The 21,821-nt window shown below is 45.1% G+C and overlaps 1 protein-coding gene across 3 annotated transcripts in view; it reads left to right on the forward strand.

Annotated features, from left to right (window-relative positions):
* plrdgb (PITP-less RdgB-like protein) overlaps nt 1–21,821 on the forward strand; it is a 115,311-nt gene that overhangs the window by 90,926 nt on the left and 2,564 nt on the right. For 2 of the 3 annotated variants that reach the window (XM_082140678.1, XM_082140679.1), the window contains exons 14-19: nt 3,469–3,585; nt 4,231–4,379; nt 4,502–4,651; nt 11,585–11,768; nt 12,073–12,201; nt 12,329–12,701. In XM_082140678.1, coding sequence (XP_081996804.1) covers nt 3,469–3,585; nt 4,231–4,379; nt 4,502–4,651; nt 11,585–11,768; nt 12,073–12,201; nt 12,329–12,682 — 1,083 coding nt within the window. In that variant the 3' untranslated portion in view covers nt 12,683–12,701. Of the gene's footprint in view, nt 1–3,468; nt 3,586–4,230; nt 4,380–4,501; nt 4,652–11,584; nt 11,769–12,072; nt 12,202–12,328; nt 12,734–21,821 lie in introns of all 3 variants that reach the window. The other variant, XR_014198630.1, reaches the window with a different exon arrangement.

Consider the following 21,821-nt stretch of genomic DNA (forward strand, 5'->3'; position numbering starts at 1 on the left):
TGAGCTCTAACGCGGCTGCATCCCACTCTTTTACTTGCTGCCCTTCCCAGGGCAGAAAGGACTATGTGGTTACGAGGTGTATGTGGCAAACCGCACATCACTTTATAATTTGTCGCCTTGATAGTTCTAAGAGAATGAAGTGGTATTGATACGCCTCCCTGGTGGCACATAAGTAGTAGATCTAGAGGAAGAGACTGGGTATTTCACGCTGTCATGTTTCACTCTCCATCTGGCGCTCTTCAGTGAACTGGGTGCAGAGGCAGTTTCAGTACCCTTCATATTTCAAATGGGCAGAAGGTGGAAAAGATGGGCAATTACACTGCTCGCATCCCAAGCCTCTCTCTGTCTGTTATTTCAGTGTCGGCAGTTTTAATATGGTAGCAATATGCTCCCTTTTTAACAGTTAGGTTTTGATAAATGTGTATGGTGGGCAAATTACTCAACCTGCGTCCCACATCATCATTGGTCACCCTTACCCCTCTGACACTTGGAGTGCAGAGGTGTTAGCGATGTGCTCCCTCTGTGATCACATTTCAATGGGCTAGACAGTACAGTAAGATTGGGCAATACCTCTTTAGCGTCCTACTTCCTCCCATGACGCCTTCTGTGGCATGGGGCTGAGAAGCATAAATTTGCTTCTATTCGATTTACATTAATTTTGGAGTAACAGGTTGGCACTTCCCTTTGGGAAGGGGCAGCTATCTAGCCCCCTCCTAGATTGGAGGCTGGATCAGTCTGTTCTCATGTATGGATGGCAGTACAAGAAAAAGAATGAGCTTTTCTGCCTCTGTATGTCACTCCTTCAGTTGTTGCCTCTCCAGTCTATACCTGGAGGTGATAAGTGCGGACATAAAAAAATTGGACTCTGTCGCAGCTAGTGGCCCGCTCTCTGTAATTCACTAGAACTGTAGGAATGGGTAACCATCAGCCCTCAAGAGCTACTTGGTAGAGAATGGTATGAGAGTGTATTGGCGCTCCACTCTCTCAGTGGCCCCTCCGGTACGGGAGGTAATAGTCGAATGACTTTAAGTCAACTAGTTCTCTAGGAGGACTGTTATCAGGTAGAGCGCTTCCCTAGAATTTCAGAGGCAATGTTTTTCTATCCTCAGAAGAGGTTGGGCAGTCACGCCACCTGTGATGATTGGTGATAGAGAGCAAGGGGGTGGAGCTGGATGTGGCACTCCATCCCTATGCACTTTCGTTAGATATCCCCGAAGAACATTGCCATGTTTCTTAGGTACAGCAGGCAGTTGAGAGAATGGTGTTCTCTCCTGAGGCCTCTCCTGGACGTCAGGACAGGATGCTTAATCATTTGCTCCCTTGTTGGAGGTTGTCCCTCTGGAACTAGAATGTCCCTACTCTTTGGTTGGCAGATGCAGTGAGGCTGTGATCTACCTAGTCAGTTCTACCCCTGGGTCAAATAAATTAAATAATATGGGTGGTATTGAGCTGCAGACATTGCCTCAGACTGGTAGTTCTGGATCACTAGATGCGCTCTATGGCAATCTTTGGTTACAACTTATTTTGCTGGTGATTTCAAAGCACTGTGAGCAGGCATTTGGGCAGTATGGAGTACTGGGTATTTCGTAGGGTTGGGTACCGAAACCGGGCACTGATATGGAACCGGTACCTAAGTAACCGGTATGTAACCGGACCGAATCAAAATGCAGATTTCAGTGCCTCATTTTGGTGCCACTTAAATGCCTCAGCTGTCGGTTGAAATATCTACCTTCTGGTTCTCCGAAATGGACGTTAGAAACATCGTCACCGCATGTGATTGCTAGTTAACACCTTGACACTTACGATCGTTCACACTGGTGTGCTTAATGTTCAGATTGCGTGATCATCAACTTCTAAATTCAAATCTGCGTTCGCGCGTTGGCTGGCGCAGTGGCGTGAAAATGTAAAGTCGATGTCCATACAATAACAGACCGGCATACATCTAATAAATTATTCATTCAAGAACGTTGTGCAAGTTTACTGAAACAATAGAGCCGCGAACCTCACGTACTTTTGAAAATCCAGCATTCAGTTGATCCTGATGAATGCTCATTGTCACAGTTGTAAACATGACGGTGTTCTTCTTCTACAATAAGTTTCGTGTCACAGCATTTAAGGTGATGCATTCTAAAATAACGCTCACCTTGTGCAGGACATGCAATAAGTCAGGAGAGGTGTCATATTTGCCCAGAGAAGGCAAAAAATGTGAAAATTATTGCTGATTTTTAAAGCTGGTTTGTAGCATACCAAGAATACAGACTAGTTTGCTGTTATTAGTACTGTAGTGTTATTTAGTGTTAAATTATTGTATTTGGGTTAGGTGGCTTAGGTTTTATTGTGAATTTGTTATGTAAATTTGTTTTGTTTTGTATTTAGACTACTTATATTTATATATTTACTAAAATTTTGTAATATATCCAATTGTAAGATTTTTTTTGTTTTATTTTTTTCAATAAAAAAACGCTCTTTAATCTTATTCACCATCGTTTTGAGGCTCTCTCTTTTTTAAAGTATCGGTTCAGGCACCGGTACCGTTTTAAACGTTTTGATTTGGCACTGGTATCGATACCCAACCCTAGTATTTCGTTCCCATAGTGTAAATTCCATGATGCAGTGTAGAGTTCTACTTCAAAAGGAAACATCTCCCTGAGTTCCCTGAGAAGGGGAACGAGACAATGCATAGTGTTGCTATACTTTCGGCATGCCTGTACGTTTTACTTCAGACAAATAAAGCTGGTGACGTTTTTTCTAGGCGCCCTTATATACTCTGTCGTCACCTGACTGTGGTTGCTAATCGAGATTGGAGTGTAACTCATTCTTCAGATTCCAGCTCATGAGGAGCGTTCCCATAGCGTCAACTCCATTACGCAGTGTCTTGTTCCCCCTCTCAGAGAACCATGCTTACAGTCGTAACCTGAGATGATACTAGCCGATCAAATTCTTGTTGGTGTCAGTCAAACTGTAAGAACTCATTTTAAACTCCCCCAGCTCAAAATGTAGGCGTTTTATATAACTAATGGTAATTAAAGTTTTATCATGTTGATTCTCATGTATTGCAATATTTATCCTGCCAGTGTAGCTTGTGGGTCCTTTTCCATGTTTACCTAAATTGGGTGTTGAGAACTCTTTCTAATGCTGTAATCTTATGCTGTAAACATGAATTACTTTGAGAGCTCTTGTTAGGTATTTCCACATTCCCTAAAGAATTAGAAAGACTGTGAAGTACAAGGTAGTTGCGATTTACTAAGTCTCACAATATATGTAGTTGCAAATGCATGCAAGTGCAAATGCATTGTCCTGGAGAATCATTAAAACTTTTCTGATGTAATTAACATTCAACGTCCTTTCATAAAGAAGACAGAAAACATTTTATCTATCTTGTAAACTGGGAATGCAACAGATTTTAATAGTGAGTTTATGAACATACCTTTGTTTTTAAGGCTCAATCATATTATTATTCATTAACAGAATGTAACGGCAAATCACAGAGTTCATGATGTCATTGTGACAGAAGATGGTCCGCAGACGCTGGTGGGCCGATTTATGTATGGCCCTCTTGACATGGTGACCCTAACGGGAGAGAAGGTATTGTTGATGTCATAACAACAAGCATCATGACCAATGCTACAAAACAAAAAGGTCTGGAGAAAACTATCTGTTAAGCCGCTTTTCCGACATCGGGCCAAACCGTTCTCTTTGCTTAATCGTTCCATTTCATGCCAGTCAGGCCAAGTGGCCACTGTGGGGCTGATAATGGGCACTCTTTGGAATATAATACAAACACGTCAGTCATTGCCTTGTTAACGCAAGAGTTGCAGACAATATTAGATGTAAATCGCGACCGCGTTATGGAGGATGATCAGTTATTTCTTTTAATTTTATTATTAATTTGTTTATGTCACTCAAATTAGCCAGCTACAGAGAACATGGTAGCCAGCCTACAGACAAGTGACCAATCCTGAGTGGCAACGTCACTACATGCATTCTATCATCCATGCTGAGAATTCCGAGCCAAGAATGGTTTGTAATCGTGCCATGCCGTACCAGGCTCAAGTGGAAATACAACTGGAATTGTTCTTAGAACCGTTTGGCCCAACAGTGGAAAAGCAGCTTTAGATTCCCATTCTAATGGATAGCTGTCACAAAAAAAGCATTTCATACAAAACAGTTTATTGAAACTACAAATTATGATCTTGCATGTATGTTTATGAGTTCCTGTCTGATTCTCAGGTGGATGTGTTTTTGAAGACCCAGCCTGCCTCTGGCCGTTGGGTGCTGTTTGACACTGTGGTGACCAGCAGCAACGGACGTGTGTCCTACACCATCCCTGATGATAAAAAACTGGGGGTGGGTGTTTACCCTATCAAAATGGTGGTCAAGTAAGTACTCACATTCTCATCACAAAACTGTGAATCCTCTTAAATCTATCTATAGACCATGGAATGGAGAATGGAGGAATTTACTACCTGAGCTGGTTGCGTTTCTTTATTTTTCTTTACAGAGGTGATCAGACAAGCGCTGAGGCATTCCTCACAGTGTTGCCACGGGGAATGGAGTGTGTGGTGTTTAGTATTGATGGCTCCTTTGCTGCCAGTGTTTCCCTAATGGGTAGTGATCCCAAAGTCCGCCCCGGAGCTGTGGATGTGGTCAGGTAAACGTGTAACTAATGACAAATACTTAGATCTTAGAGACATTAAGTCTTAGGTCCCTATCTTGCACCCAGCACAATTGACTTTGTACACCGACGCATGTATCATTCCCATTTTGCACCTGACGCACAGCAGACTTTTCTCTCCACAGACGCACGTCGGTAAATTAGGAAATGAACTTGCGCTCCCGGGGGCGGTGCAGCGAAAAGAGGAGGCGTGTTTCGGCGCAAACGTTCCCTGGTGCTATTTTGCAGGTTTAGAAAACAATTCTAATGCGTCGTGCATGTTATTCATATGCTATTTTAAGGGCGCATGCTTGGCCATAATCAATGTAGCGTGTGCACAACGTGCATACACCTTGCTTATCTCATCTACACACAGACGCAGCAGTTCTCATTTTTAGAAAACCATACATTATTACAAGGAAAAATATTAACACATGAGGGAAATCATTGTTTACATTTACATTTGGCAGACGCTTTTATCCAAAGCGACTTACATTGCATTATCCTATACATTTATACATAGGTATGTGCAATCCCCTGGGATCGAACCCACAACCTTGCGTTGTTAACACAATGCTCTTACCACTGAGCTACGGAAAGCTGTTGTGTCCATGAAGATGTGAAAAAATAGGCATAAATCTAGCTTACACATTTACCCAAATTATTATACACCTGTTTAACCGAAGCTAATTTGGGTGGGTTTCTCCCATCCCCAATGTTACTTTGTCTTTAACGGCCCTGACGAGAACGTTGCTCTCCTCGGCTGTGAACCGCTCCTGGCGCGCGCCTGGCAAATCCGCCGTTATAATAGCAAGCCGCCATGGAACAAGCGCGCCTGCTCTTAAAGGGAATGTGAGATGTCGCTCTGATTGGTTTATTTCACGTTACGCCCAAACCACACCTATGAATAATGAAGCTACTTCAGACCAACCCATTTTAGATTTGCGTCGGGCGCAAGAGTAATTTATCCTGCCGGTATAATAGCAACAGCGCCCAAGACCCGCCCACAAAGTTACTTGCGTTTCGCTCTTGATACTTGCGTTTCAGATCGTTAAAATAGGGCTCATCATGTGCTGTCACATTTACCGCTGTTTGGTAAATTTTTTGTATGTGAAATGTAGTAATGATAAGAATCCACAGGATAGGAAATTCTGCATGAGTGCAAAAGTTTTCCGCACACAGATTTCGGAATGGGTTTCAAAAGTTAGTCACACAAATTCACTGTGTTGACCGCCTGAAAGCTGACTGTGAGTTTTGCTTCATACATTGAATTGATATATAATATCAATGGACCCTTTTTTCCCCACACAACATTTCGCTAAATGTAATACAGTAAACTTGTATCGTGTCCCAGTGCTTAAACTATTAGAGGCACAAATTCCATCATTTTAGGTCCCACTTTTATATTAAGTGTCTCGAACTACTGTGTATGAACATTTAAATTCATAATTTGATACAATGCACTTATTGTGTACATACATGTTTTTACATTGTACTGATATAAAAAAAAAAAAAATCTATGTGTAATTACAGCTGTAATTAATTTCTGTAATTACATCTAAAATTACACTGTTGACTCTTCCCTCACGCCTTAACCCACCCTTAAACATGACCATACCACCAAACCTGTCACTAACCTTACCCCTGTCCCACCTCAATAGCAGCAAAAGTGTTTTGATATAAGTACATAGTACTTAGGGACACCTAATATAAAGTGTGACCGTTTCTGTTTTAAACACATCTATGTATGTTTGAATGTCTTCATCTATAAAATTGCTATTTTGGCCTGTCCCTGTCACATGTTGCCTAAGTTTGTTTTCGTTTTCTGTCAGTATGTTTAGTCACCTGTTTTCCTTTGTTACCTCGTTCTCTTTTTCCCGCCACTATCTGTTGTCATGGACACTCATTCACAATCACACCTGTTAGTTTTTGAGTTAATCATCATTGTGTATTTAAGTTCCTCATTTCCTTTCTTTCATTGTTGAGTATTGTTTGTGCTATGCACACGTTTCGCTTCCGTTTCACCTCTTGGATGAATAAAATACATTTAAATTAGAAATAGCATAATGGGAAGACAAGTAAATAATCTCATTGCATGCAAACAAATAATCCGCTAGTAATCTTGAATGTGAAAATGCGTATGTTTACATATGTTTTACAAATGTGCGTATGTTTATTTACATCTGAATATTGGAAGATGCTGAATATTTAATAAATATTAGCTAAAATAGCTTTCAGTTTTCTATTTAAATATGTCATCAAGGTAAAAACGACAATTATGTCCACAGTAAGTCCAGTGACATTAACGTGGTGACTTTTCTTTTGGTTCTGAACTTTGTGTATGCACTTAAATGAAGTTCCTAAACGCAAGTTAGGGAGGAGTGAGCCCATCTAATCTTTCAATCAACAGCCTGAGTATATAAGCAGCCGCTTACCTCTCTCTACCATCAGCTGATCCAGTATCCGGTACTGCCGTACGGAATAATGTCCGACATCCCGGAAATCCAGCTCTTTCCTTCAGACGACGAACTGACAAGTCTTCCTGAGACACCGACAGTCACTCCCCGCGTAAGATCGGATCTTACGGATCCAAATACGGATAATCTTCATGAGCGTTCTGGCCGGGAAATCCAGCGCTCATACAAACCACGTTCCAAAAGGCAACGCTCTCCTCCACCTTCAAGATCGCCAGTTTTAACTGAGCCTCGTCAATCTTCTCAGACTTCATCACTCCATTCTACCGCTGCTATTACACCATTTCCACCCATTTCAAAATGTTCAGTCAACAGCCTACGTCAAGTCCTCTCCAGCTCCGGAATCCATTTCTCCCGCAGATCATCAAAAGCTCAACTCTACGATCTTTTCATCAGTTCCAGCATTCCAACAAACACTTCAACAGCTCATAAAAGCAAGACTCGCCCCTCTTCTACCTCCGTTTCTCTCCCGGTCCGGCGTTCTGAACCCACACAATCCCAAAGCGCCGATTCGAAAGTCGCCGACGCTGCCACGGCTCGCACTTCCTTGTCCGCCGGTATTTCCATCCGGCCAACAACAGCGGCCGCAAAAAACAGTTCCGCTTCTTCTCCAGTTCTCACAAACTTCTTGCAGTCAGCCCCACTCTTCAGGCAAGAACCAAACTTACAAACACTTTCTACTGCACTTCCCTCTGCTTCTCCAGTTCTCTCTAATCTTCTTTATAATAACCCTTGTGCCAGGTCACTCTCACAGACAGTTACTTTTCTCTCACCCTCAAACCAACCTACTCAGATTGCGGATCCTAGCGCGAGGTTGCCTTCGCTAGCCATCCCCCCTCCTCTTTCCTTCCATTCCAATTCACCTCAATCCTTTCTTCCCCCTTCTATCCTCCAGTTGCCTCCCAATAGCCTTCCCAATACACATCCGAGCGTGAGGTTGCCTCCGCAAAGGATTTCTACACCTTTCTTTCCCACAAACCCTCTTCCTCTCATTCCAGCCCATGCCAGCCATCTTGGACACCAGTCAGTAATGGGACCCATCGATCAACATTCATCAACTTTTTTCAACACTAACACTTGCTCTTCAGATACCATCCGCTTGCCAGCCCATTCACTCTCCACAGCAGTCCATCTTCCAGCTCCTCCCAACGCAGTCGCCATGGAACCACCTCCAGTCTCAGCCCATCTCCGTTCCCTAATTCTATCAGAAATTCAGAACATTGGCTCCGGAAGCAGACTCCGATCCAACTCCAGTTCCACCTTATTCAGAACTCATATTCCTCTAGACCATCCCCTCAGATATCTCCATACCCTATCCACGAATACCATCTTACAAGCCGTTTCTCCCAGAACACTCCAAACCTACTGGACAGCTTGGGGTTCCTTCAAAAACTTCCACAGCGCTCACAACATGGTTTTTCCTGAGTTTTCCCTCCTCTCAATATCCTCCTTCATCACATACCTCCATCACACCAGTTTAATTCAACCAGGATCAATCAACGTCTACCTTAGCGGAATCCATTTCTTTTTCAAGCTCCTCCACGGCCAACAGTGCCCCAACATTTCGAATCCTCAGATATTCCTCCTCATCAAAGGTTTACAAAAAACCAATCCCCCTCGTCCAGACTCTAGACAACCTTTAACCATCGACATTCTTAGCATCTGCCTAACCACTCTCCGCTCAGGTCTTTTTTCTCCCAACAAAACAAGAACCCTAGACGCCATGTTCAATTTGGCTTTCTTTGGTTTCCTCAGAGTCTCAGAATTCACCACCAACTCAAAATTCAACCCATCCATCCATCCTACATTCTCCGACCTTCAAATAATAAACCATGACACTATACGTTTCAACATCAAACAAAGCAAAACCGATCAATTGAAACATGGTCATTCGATTTTCATTTTCAATTTGCCAACCCCCATCCAACCATACCAGTCCTTAAACATTTTTCTTCACCAGAGGAAATCCTAAATCACCTCTTCTCTCGACCCTCTTTTCATCGATGATAAAAACCTCCCTGCCTCCAGACATTGGTTTCAAAAGAACCTCAAATCCATCCTCAACAGTTCTGGCATCCCAACCAAACATTTCTCTTCACATTCCTTCCGAATAGGTGCAGCCACTACAGCAGCGCAAAGGGGCCTTTCCGATCACCAAATCAAAATGCTAGGTCGATGGTCGTCCCACGCCTTTGAAACATATGTTCGTTCAGATCTGCATAACATTAGACAAGCACAACAAACACTAGCATCCTTCTGAGTCCGGACCGCTTCTCCCTACTATTTGCATCTTCCCGCTTACCTAGCCCCGCTGGGCGTGCATTCATCTGGATGCAGTGAGAGCTCTCCCTTTTCAGATGTGTGTGACATACCACTCCTGGAGTGGGGTCTCCCATCTGAATCGCCGTGTGGGCTCCCCCATCCAGATTCATCGTAGGCTCTCCCGTTCGACTTGCTGTGTGGGCTCCCCCATTTTGATCACAGAGTTGAACTCCCTGTTTATAAACATGGGGAGGGCTCTCTCCTTCAAAACGCAGCGGGAGCTCTCCCGGTCGAATCGCAGTGTGAGCCTTCCGTTCGGGCGCCGTGGGGGCTCTCCCTTTCCGAATCGCTGTGTGACCCTCCATGTTTTTTAACCATGGAGACTCTCCCGTTCGGATCGCAGTGTGGGCCCTCCCATCCGAAAAGAGGACTGGAGGTACCAAGGATCGCACGTCCCTCGAGCGCGACGGGCCATTTCAGTTACATGATCTAGGCTCCCTGCGTCAGAAGGACGGTAGTTCTGCATTTCCTCTGTATACCGTAGGCTCCCTCTCGCTGCGTAGGGAGTTTCGCTTCAGATATTGGTGGCCCGTTTGCCTTTAGGGACGAGGACCCCTTCCCCTGTTCGTGACATCTGGAGGCCCTATGTTCTTTAACTCCATGGGGCTCCATGTCATGGATGCGGCAGGGCGTTCTCCAACCTCGTACTCAAACCTCCAGTCCCAAGATACTCCCGCAGGAGTAATTTCTGAAAGTCACTGCCGCAGCAGTACAGCGGTGAGATGTACCCCAGTAAAATTTCCACAAGCTCATTTTGTTCCAGGCACACTCTTTCAAACACAGCTCCCGCCGGAGCTCCACTCATAGCCCCACATGGTGGGCATAGTAGGGAGACGCAGTCCAGCCAGAGTTACCACAGGTGCCCCGTTAAACATCCCTGCTGCACCAGCATCTATCCATGCCCCATACAGCTTTAGATTTCCACTTTTTGGGGGGGTAGAATGTTTTAAAGCTCTTAGGCATTCTGTATTTTCTAAGTTTCTTAATTATTCGATCATGCTATTCTAACTTGCTGTCCCAAATTTTTATCCGACACTTTTGGGGGTATATCAGAGCTCGAGTTGAAGCTGCTTCATCGAGCCCCTCTTCAGTGGACAGCAAGCCAAATAAGTTTAACCTAATATCTTAAAGATTTTATGGGCAAGCAAACTCGTTAAATGAAGTTCCTAAACTTAAGTTAGGGAGGAGTGAGCCCATCTAATCTTTCAATCAACAGCCTGAGTATATAAGCAGCCGCTTACCTCTCTCTAGCATCAGCTGTCCCAGTATCCCTCCACCTCCCCAAACTCCACCTTCATCTCAGGTACCTTGCCCTTCAATTATCATATCCTACATTTAGCCACTGGGGGGTATATCAGAGCTCGAGTTGAAGCTGCTTCATCGAGCCCCTCTTCAGTGGACAGCAAGCCAAATAAGTTTAACCTAATATCTTAAAGATTTTATGGGCAAGCAAACTCGTTAAGTTTGGTTCGGAATACATGTAATGCACATGTAAACAAATATGTGAATCGGATTTCAAAACTTAGGTGTTACGAATAGTCTCCTGAGGCAGTTTATTGAAACCAAAACGTGATCCAAATACAAAAGTACCATAGACTTGACTTGAACTTGACTATGACCATAACAAACATAACTTGAACATAAACCTGGACTAGACATGGATTCACTAAAAAGTAGTTACATGAACAAAGCTAGACAAAGGAACAATGAAACAAGAGTGCTATGTATACACAAAGACTAATGAGCAATAAGTAACAATCAAGACAAAAAACCAATCACAAAATAGAACAGAGAAACACATGACCTGAACAACCAATCAGAACATTACATATGAGACTAGGGAAGCACATGACATGATCACATGAGGGCAATGAATCACATGACAAACAGGAACTATGACTGTGTTTAAACTTCAAAATAAAAAACATTAAAAATAAATATGAACCAAACTACAAAACCAATGTGACATTAGGGTTCATATAAACAGAACTTTCAGAATCTGAAATGGAATTGGATTTATTTGGATTGACTGAAATTAGTGCATGTAAACATACCTAATTTTTACACAAATTGTAGTGTTGACTGCATTTGTCAAGTTCAACTGTTGTATGTCTGTGTTTTGATTATTCTCTAGACATTGGCAGGATCTTGGGTATCTGATCATCTACATTACTGGCCGTCCCGACATGCAGAAGCAGAGGGTGGTTTCCTGGCTCTCTCAACACAACTTCCCTCAGGGCATGGTCTTCTTCTCAGAAGGACTCGTCCATGACCCCTTGCGTCAGAAAACCATTTTTCTAAAGAGTCTGGTGAAAGAGGTCTGCCTCTGCACACACCAGCTGAACATTTACATTATACATTTACATTACACATTACAATATGTTAGATTAGAAGATGATTTTGTAGGTTTTGAATGTCGATTGGCTGTAATCAATTACCTTTAATCTCATAAACTTTTAGTTAATTCATCTCTCTTTAAAACTCCTAATATTTTATCATGTCTCAGTTATCAACTTTCAGATTGCACCGTTATTAAATTACACCTGGAAGCGTGCAGAAAAGGAAGTAACCGGGCTATAAAAACAAAAATATTTTTATACAAATATTTGTGTTTCCACATAGTGTCACATTAATATCAGTGCGGCGTATGGCTCTATGAAGGACATGTCCGTATACAGCACATTGGGACTTGCACCTAATCAGATATACATTGTGGGCAGGCCATCCAAGAAACATCAGCAACAGTGCCAGGTAATGCTCAGTCGTTTTAGTTTACCAGGTTAAGATATTTTCCTCTTAGTCTGTTATGTTAATTAACACTACTGAATCCCTTCAAGGACAATTTTCCCTCCCTTTGTCTCTTTCTCATGTGTCATAGTTTTTGAGTGAAGGCTACGCAGCTCACCTCTCCACTCTTGAGTTTGAGCATGGCTCACGCTCAAAAAAGAACCGCATGGTGCTTCGGCAGGGATCTTTTGGCCTTTCCTCCAAAACGGACTTCCTGTCTCCATCCCCGGACTTCCTGTCCTGCAAGCGCACTCCGCTGCTGCGTCGAGCCATGTCTGTTCAGCAGCCGTCTCCACCCTCATCATCTGTCTCAACCCCCAAACCTGAGCGTGCTCAGAGCCAGCCTGAATCTCATAAAGACGGACCAGAGATTCGCATCCAGACCGAAGATCAAGAGGAAGAGGAGGAAGAAGAAGAGGGGAGAATACAGGATATTGTACTATAAAGGAAGTTGTTGGAAAAGGGTATGTTGTGAAACCGCATCCCATCTAATACAGTAAGCGCTCATTAAAAACATTATACTTCATAAATATCAGTGACGAGCAGTAATGGACTACATGTAATTTGGATGACATGATTACAGAAATCAAGAACTTGTTATCATATTACATTACATTACAAAATCTGGATGATATGTATGGCATATTGATTACATTAGCCATAAGGCAACAACAAGTACTAGTTAAGCATAATGCTAGTTAAGTGTTGGTCATGTACTAATTAAGTATAATACTAGGTAATTAAGTTATATTAATGTTCTAATCAAGTACTCACTACTACTAGTAGTAGTTAACATACCTTACTAGTTAACAACATTTTCATCAAGTTGTGAAGTAGTAGTTACTAGTTAAATAGTGACTAATTTGGTAGATAACTAGTTTGGAATATTAAACAATGACAATTTTAGCACATGCACACACTAGTAGTAATTAGTAACTATATTACTAGTTAACTTCTTAGGAATATTTTGTATTCTTGTCAAAATAGCACAGGATTATTCTTGCATGTGACAAAATTAATAAGAGTAACTTGTCAGTTATCTAGTTACTGGTCTAACTAGTTGACTAATGTTTAACTAAATGAGTACTAATTTGTCTTCAATGCTTTTAAAATTAGTGATTAGATTTTTATTACATTACAAAATCTGGATGAACATGGATTCACATTATTACATACTAATTGCGTAAGTCATTAGGAAATAAGTGATATCAATGTACTAATTAAGTATAAAACTAGTTAAGTGATATTAATGTTCTAAATTAAAGTAAAATACTAGTTAACTTGTGTTGCAATTAATACTAGTACTATTAGTGTATTGCAATACTAGTACTAGTTAACTTCTCTTTCTAGTTAACTACATTTTTATTATATTGTGAACTTGTAGTTACTAGTATTTTGACTGTTAACTAGTTACAAATGAACTTGTTACCAGTTAACTACTTCAAGACATACACTTACTAGCAAAAGTTACTAGTTAATTTCTTGGGAACATTTATACTTTTCATGTGATGCAAAAATAAATAGTAACTTTTTTATTAAAGTGTTAATGCACTTATAATTAGTGATTAGATAGTAAATAAAGAATCAAATCAAAATGTATTAATAAAGCACCTTAAAAAACACAGAATGTACAATTTCAAAGGGATAAGATAAAATAGAATAAAATACAGAGAAAGAAAGGGATAAAAAAGAAATAAAAGAGAGAGAAAAACAAAAGGAGAAAAATAAGAATATAAATGCATGTAATCTAAACCTATGGACCTTACAAAGTAGCAAAGGCCTCATCAAACAAATATCGTTCAGACAGGTTTTAAACATGTCTTTACAGAGGAAGAGGAAATGTGGACATTCCGCAAAAACTGTCAAAATATTTCATTCTTAAATTTGATGCCAAAGGAATAAGAGTTAGATTAAAATAAATCCAAAACTATGGAAGGACGACCATCCGTCCCCCCCACCCCTACCCCGTCTAATTTTGCCATGATCACAACATAAAAGCTGCTTTCTTGAGATCTTGAAAAAATTTATCTTTTTTTTTTTTTTCTAGTTTGGGAGTAACAATAGTTATTTGAAGTGCAGTGTATATACTGCTGCATCATGGATGAGAGAACTCACTTCTACTTTGATCAGAGACTCAATGAGGCTGAAATAGCTCTGTATGTCTGCGATAGAGCACTTCAAAATCAGTGTCTCACACTCGAGAGGGAGGCTATACAACTTTATCACCATAGACACTATAGAGACTGACTATGTGGTCAGTTTCATTTCCATACACCTCGAGGGATCAGGATAATATGCACAGTTGTAGAATAATATTTGACGCTTGATAATTAAATGGTTGGTTCTCATGAAAAAATTAAGATCAAATATATATATATATATATATATATATATATATGATTGTTTTACTGAACCCAGTTTTACTTGATTAACTTGTGATCAGTATCACGTAATATAACATAGTCAGTAGTTAACTGCCACTAGCATTACTTTAAAATGTAGTTAACTAGTAACAGAGGTTACCTAGAACTAGTAGTAGTTGCAGCACTAGTTAACTTTTAGGGTTCCACGGGACTAAAGGCGCCTTTGATTTTATTTTCCTGTAAACCACTAGATGGCACAAAAACCTGCCGTAGCACTTTCCAAACCCAGACAGCAACATAGTGTCGGCTGAGATCCGGCCCACATCTGGTACGTGTGGAATCGTCTCGGTTACTGATGTAACCCTCGTTCCCTGAAGGAGGGAACGGGAGACGTAACGTCGACGTGACGACGTAATTGGGATCACTTCAGGGAGCCCTATCAACTTCGAGTGTCTACAGAACGAGCCAATGAAAGTTGGCGTGCGTGAATCGCGTCACGCGCCCCCGCCCCGCCGCGCGGGTATAAACAGGAAGCGGGCGCACGCACACATTGTTTTTCGCTGAGGAGCCGAGATTTGTGACGGCCATGCAGCGATGGTCAGCAACGGTGGCGACGGGACGTTACGTCTCCCGTTCCCTCCTTCAGGGAACGAGGGTTACATCAGTAACCGAGACGTTCCCTTTCAGTCGCTCACGTTCGACGTAACGTCGACGTGACGACGTAATTGGGATCCCATGGAAAACGCCACGGTTGCTGCCACATCCAGCGCCCTACGCAAGACTCTCAGACCCCCAACTGCTGGGGCGGAAGACCTGCGTAGAGGGAGTTCAACTGCTGTTCCATTATACCCCACACAGCGGAACTCTTGGATAACACTGGGAAAGCGTACCTCTCCAGGGGAAAGAACGCTGCGGAGCCACATCCTGCCCGAAGGGAGGTAACATGTGGAGAATACACATATGGACTGGCCGAAGGGGCAGTGCGACATATGGAATGTCACTGGGGTGGCTCCACCCAAAGGGGGAGACACACCGGACAGTGACGGCAGAGCAGACTCTGCCAAGGGAAGACACGGGCTCACCGCAGGGAGCTGGTCGTGGAAGAATACACATATGGGATCGCCGCAGGGATCACCACATATGGAACCCAGCCTAGCACAAGTTACACAAGCATACGAGCACTAGGCCTGGCGCCGAAGGGGTGCGGAGGAACTCACAGGGTTCGCCAATGGGGAACTTGACTGGAGTAAAAAGCGCACGTATCCGTTCCTAGGAAGGGAGTGGTGCAGCAAGCCGACACTAGAGCGGGAACTTCGGTGTTACCGGCTAGTAGAAGCGAACACACAGGAAGAAACCGGCTCAACACGTAAGCTATAAAACCTAGCGAACGTGTTAGGTGTCGCCCAGCCCGCAGCTCTACAGATGTCTGTCAGCGAGGCGCCGTGAGCCAGCGCCCAGGAAGAAGCGACACTCCTAGTGGAGTGGGCTTTCAACCCAGGCGGGCAGGGCACGCCTTGGGCTTCGTAAGCCAAGGCGATGGCATCCACTATCCAGTGGGCCATCCTCTGCTTGGAGACAGCCTTCCCTTTCTGCTGGCCTCCGTAACAGACGAAGAGCTGATCTGAGGTCCTGAGGCTTTGCGTTCTGTCCACGTACAGACGCAGAGCGCGAACGGGACAGAGAAAAGCCAGGGCTGGGTCTGCCTCCTCCGAAGGCAGCGCTTGCAGGTTCACTACCTGGTCCCGGAAGGGAGTGGTAGGAACCTTGGGCACGTATCCGGGCCGGGGTCTCAGGATGACGTGAGAGTTATCCGGGCCGAATTCTAGGCACGATTCGTCGACCGAAAATGCATGCAGGTCCCCTACCCTCTTGATAGAGGCCAATGCAACCAGGAGTACTGTCTTACAGGACAGAATTTTTAACTCAGCTGATTGCAGAGGCTCAAAGGGTGGTCTCTGAAGTGCCGAAAGGACCAGAGACAAGTCCCAAGAGGGTATAGAGAGTGGGCGAGGAGGATTCAGTCTCCTCGCTCCCCTCAGGAACCTGACGATCAGGTCATGCTTTCCCAAAGACTTACCATCAACAGCATCGTGATGTGCGGCAATAGCGGCAACATACACTTTAAGGGTGGAGGGAGACAGCCTTCGCTCCAGCCCTTCTTGCAGGAAGGAAAGCACGGCTCTGATCGAGCAAGATCGGGGGTTCTCCTCATGAGAGGAGCACCAGTCAACGAACAGGTTCCACTTCAATGCATAGAGGCGCCTCGTAGAGGGGGCTCTAGCGGAAGTGATGGTGTCAACTACCGCAGGGGGTAGGTCACTTAGAACCTCCGCGTCCCGTCCAGGGACCAGACATGGAGTTTCCAGAGGTCTGGACGCGGGTGCCATAGGGTGCCCCGTCTCTGAGAGAGCAGGTCCTCTCTCAGAGGGATGGGCCAGGGAGGGGCTGTCGCGAGGAGCACTAGTTCCGGGAACCAGGTCCGGTTGGGCCAATACGGCGCAACTAACAAGACCTGCTCCTCGTCCTCCCTGACTTTGCACAAGGTCTGTGCAAGAAGGCTCACTGGGGGAAACGCATACTTGCGAAGGCCCCGGGGCCAGCTGTGTGCCAGAGCATCCGTGCCGAGGGTCCCCTCGGTCAGAGAATAGAACAACTGGCAATGAGACGTGTCCGGGGCGGCAAACAGATCTACCTGAGCGGTCCCGAAGCGCCTGAAAATCAGCTGGACCACCTGGGGATGGAGTCGCCATTCTCCCGGTAGCACCTGCTGCCGTGAGAGCTCGTCGGCTGCACGGTTGAGCAGGCCCGGAATGTAAACGGCACGAAGCGACCTCAGATGCTTCTGACTCCAGAGGAGGAGATGGCGGGCGAGTTGTGACATGCGGCGGGAGCGTAGACCACCTTGGCGGTTGATGTACGCAACGGTCGCAGTGCTGTCCGTACGGACCAGTACATGCTTGCCTAGTAGCAGCGTTTTGAAACGGCTCAATGCAAGACGTACTGCTAACAACTCGAGGCAGTTGATGTGCCAATGCAGTTGAGGCCCCGTCCACAGACCTGAAGCTGCATGCCCGTTGTACGTGGCCCCCCAGCCGGTGGTAGAGGCATCCGTGGAGACCACAGAGTGCCTGGACACTTGTTCCAGGGGAACACCTGCCCGCAGGAACGAAGGGTCCGACCACAAGCTGAGAGTTTGGCGACAGTGCGGAATTACTTGGACCCAGCACGAGCCGCTCTGCCACGCCCATCTCGGGACTCGATCGTGGAGCCAGTGTTGGAGCGGCCTCATATGAAGCAATCCGAGCGGCGTAACCGCGGCTGCAGATGCCATATGCCCCAGGAGCCTCTGAAACAGTTTCAGTGGTGCCGCTGTTCTGCGTTTGAGCGTGCTCACGCAGTTCAACACTGACTGGACACGGGCCTCGGTGAGGCGCGCTGTCATGCTGATCGACTCCAACTCCATACCGAGAAAAGAGATCCTCTGCCCGGGGGTGAGTTTGCTCTTTTCCCAGTTGACCCGAAGCCCTAGGTGGCTGAGGTGACTGAGCACCATGTCCCTGTGTTCGCACAACTGCTCTCTCGACTGGGCCAGAATAAGCCAGTCGTCGAGGTAGTTGAGGATGCGAACACCACGCTCGCACATGGGAGCAATGGCCGCCTCCGCGACTTTCGTGAAGACGCGGGGCGACAGGGCCAGCCCGAAGGGTAAGACCTTGTACTGATATGCCCGTCCCTCGAACGCAAAGCGGAGAAACGGTCTGTGTCGAGGGAGAATCGAGACATGAAAGTACGCGTCCTTCAGGTCGATCGCTGCAAACCAATCTTGGGGACGGATGCATTTGAAAATGCGTTTCTGCGTAAGCATCTTGAACGGTAGCCTGTGAAGGGACCGGTTCAGGACGCGCAGGTCCAAGATTGGTCGTAACCCACCACCTTTCTTGGGTACAATGAAGTACGGGCTGTAGAAGCCGGTCTTCATATCGGCTGGAGGGACCGGCTCGATCGCATCCTTCGCCAGTAGGACTGCGATCTCTGACCTGAGCACCGGGGCATTGTCCGCCAAAACACGGGTGAACAGAATGCCCTTGAACGCAGGGGGGCGCCGGGCGAACTGAATCGCATAGCCGAGTCTGATGGTACGGATGAGCCAGCGAGACGGGCTGGGAAGCATTAACCAGGCTCCCAGAGACCGAGCAAGCGGGACCAACGGCACCACAGACGTACCCGGGGTGGGGCAGCGCGGCGGAATGCAGGGACCCGACTCGGACAGCACAGCGGCCCGAAGTGGGGTCTGAGTGTGTGGTGCAGCACATACCTGCTTCCGTCGAAGGGCAGAGTGAGTGTGCGGAGGCGTCAGTGCGTCCAGTACACAGCCACTGCTGCCTGCTGGCGATGAAAGAGGGGCTCGGGAGTGACAAGGCATGGCGGCGTCGTTGACTGCCAAGCGCGCCCTCTTGGGGCCCGGAGGTTTCAGAAATTGAAATTATTCTGAAATTGTTGCTCTTTTAGTAAAAAATAAAAAAGGATTTAGAACTCTCTTTTTGTGTTGAGGCACCCAGGGGTAGCCGCAGTGTGAATGCACACACAGGGGAAACGCCCACCGAACCGACACACACACACACACAGACACAAACACAGTGCTGTGAAAACAGCAGTTGAGAGCTGCAATGCTCGCGGCCACCGCTGATCGCGCCGTCACACCAACACAGGAACAGAGAGAGATGATCCTCTTTGAAGTCTTCAAGGCTGATTCTCATAGACAAAAAAGTCTCACAGAAACTCGGCTCCGAAGTGAAAGACAATGTGTGCGTGCGCCCGCTTCCTGTTTATACCCGCGCGGCGGGGCGGGGGCGCGTGACGCGATTCACGCACGCCAACTTTCATTGGCTCGTTCTGTAGACACTCGAAGTTGATAGGGCTCCCTGAAGTGATCCCAATTACGTCGTCACGTCGACGTTACGTCGAACGTGAGCGACTGAAAGGGAACCACGTGTACCAGATGTGGGCCGGATCTGGGCCGACACTATGTTGCTGTCTGTGAAACATTCGCTTTTCAAGATGCACATGGAAATTTGGCTGATCCTTGATGCGATCGCGGGCAGCAGCGCAAAGTTGATTATGCGCTAATTGTATCGAATATTTGATGTTTTTAAAAATATTGTAGATTTAAGTAGCAACCGATAATCGCTAAAATAATTGAATATATTTTGAAACAGAGGTCTTCTTAATGATTTTCAGTTTTGTTCAAGCTTAAAGGTATAGCGGAGGATGTTTTACTTCCTGGTGGGTAACCTATACTATTGGTCCTCCTAATTGTCAATCATTCTGGTGAATCAATCAAACTTTTCAAAAAGTGGAAAGGGCGGGTCTTATCTAAAATTTGGAAAGATCCTCCGCTATACCTTTAAAATAACAGTTATTCTTCAATAACTGAAGAATATGTAAAAGTATGGTATTTTGGGTAAAAGGCGCCCCTGCTGTTGGGGCAAAAGGAACAATAACTAACATGATAATAAACAGCTGGCTGACTTTTCCATTTGTTGACATGACATGGTTAGATTCAGATGGTAAATATTATATATTACGTTGGTGTACACCTTAGAGATAATAACCATATTTATAATGAAACCCATCCATCCATCTTCTTCCGCTTATCCGGGGCCGGGTCGTGGGGGCAGCAGTCTAAGCAGGGATGCCCAGACTTCCCTCTCCCTAGACACTTCCTCCAGCTCTTCCGGGGGGACACCGAGGCGTTCCCAGGCCAGCTGGGAGACATAGTCCCTCCAGCGTGTCCTAGGTCTTCCCCGGGGTCTCCTCCCGGTGGGACATGCCCGGAACACCTTCCCGGGAAGGCGTCCAGGAGGCATCCGGAAAAGATGCCCGAGCCACCTCAGCTGGCCCCTCTCGATGTGGAGGAGCAGCGGCTCTACTCTGAGCTCCTCCCGAGTGACTGAGCTTCTCACCCTATCTCTAAGGGATCGCCCAGCCACCCTGCGGAGAAAGCTCATTTCGGCCGCCTGTATCCGGGATCTTGTCCTTTCGGTCATAACCCACAGCTCATGACCATAGGTGAGAGTAGGAACGTAGATTGACCGGTAAATCGAGAGCTTCGCCTTGCGGCTCAGCTCTTTCTTCACCACGACAGACCGGTACATCGACCGCATTACTGCAGAAGCTGCACTGATCCGTCTGTCAATATAATGAAACCATCATAAAAATTTTTTTTTATTATATCATATAGGAGACTATTATTTATTGTTACTACTGTAAATCTATATTAAATTATTATGGGATCTCCTTCAATCCTTTCAGAATTTTTACGTTTTTAAAACATTTTGTTTCTGTATTTTTAAAATGAAATTATTTTAATTTCCCCATGCTGGTGAGCTTTTTACCCCGGTGTGGGGTAAAAGGCCCACCTTGCCACCTCATACATTTATACGATTTTTCTAAATATAAACTACTTTTATGATTTTTTTTCCACACTAAATCTGTTGCTCCATCAATGTTCAATACAAACATTTGTTTTTCTTCAATCATACACTATGGGAGTATAATGAAAAGCACATTTTCTTAAGGTTTGCCTTTAGCCCCGTTGTACCCTACTTGTATTTCACGTCACTAGTACATTTATATGACCTGTTGTTGCCTAATAGCTACCTCAGTACATTTCAGAAGTGATACCCATCATTATTTCTGCTCAGACATTAGCTGTGCGCAACTCATTGCTAATGCCCAACATGGTTTAGCAGAGATGGCATGCTGACATATTCATTGGAGATTTTTCTCAGCTGTTGTCATGGAGACACATGTTTTGTGATTGATTTGAAAGCGGTCCAATACAGAGCTCCATTCATTTCACAAACCTGCAGAGATTCGCTGGTATTTGATGTAGTGTGCACTGACAAACACTCATGTTGTGCAGTTATGGGAGCAGAATGTCATTTGCAAACAGGCCCTTTTTTGTATTGGATCGCTTAGAGCCAGAGCAGCCCATTGGCTCACAGAAGACCACTGGCTCCCATCTGGGTTGCTGTGACGCACTCGAGTTGCTCTGGATTGCCCAGGTCTCTGCACTCTGTCATCGGGGAACGGCTGTCTTATCGCCAGCCTGGCGAATCTGTCTTGAACTTTTAGGGAGGGGCTTAATGGCTTCCAGAAAGAGTGATGGACATTGTGAGACGACGTTCCCTTTGGCTGATGTTTGAGTTGTGCTTCTCT

Source organism: Leuciscus leuciscus, assembly GCF_965113295.1.
Source record: "Leuciscus leuciscus genome assembly, chromosome: 16".
Classification (NCBI taxonomy): domain Eukaryota; kingdom Metazoa; phylum Chordata; class Actinopteri; order Cypriniformes; family Leuciscidae; genus Leuciscus; species Leuciscus leuciscus.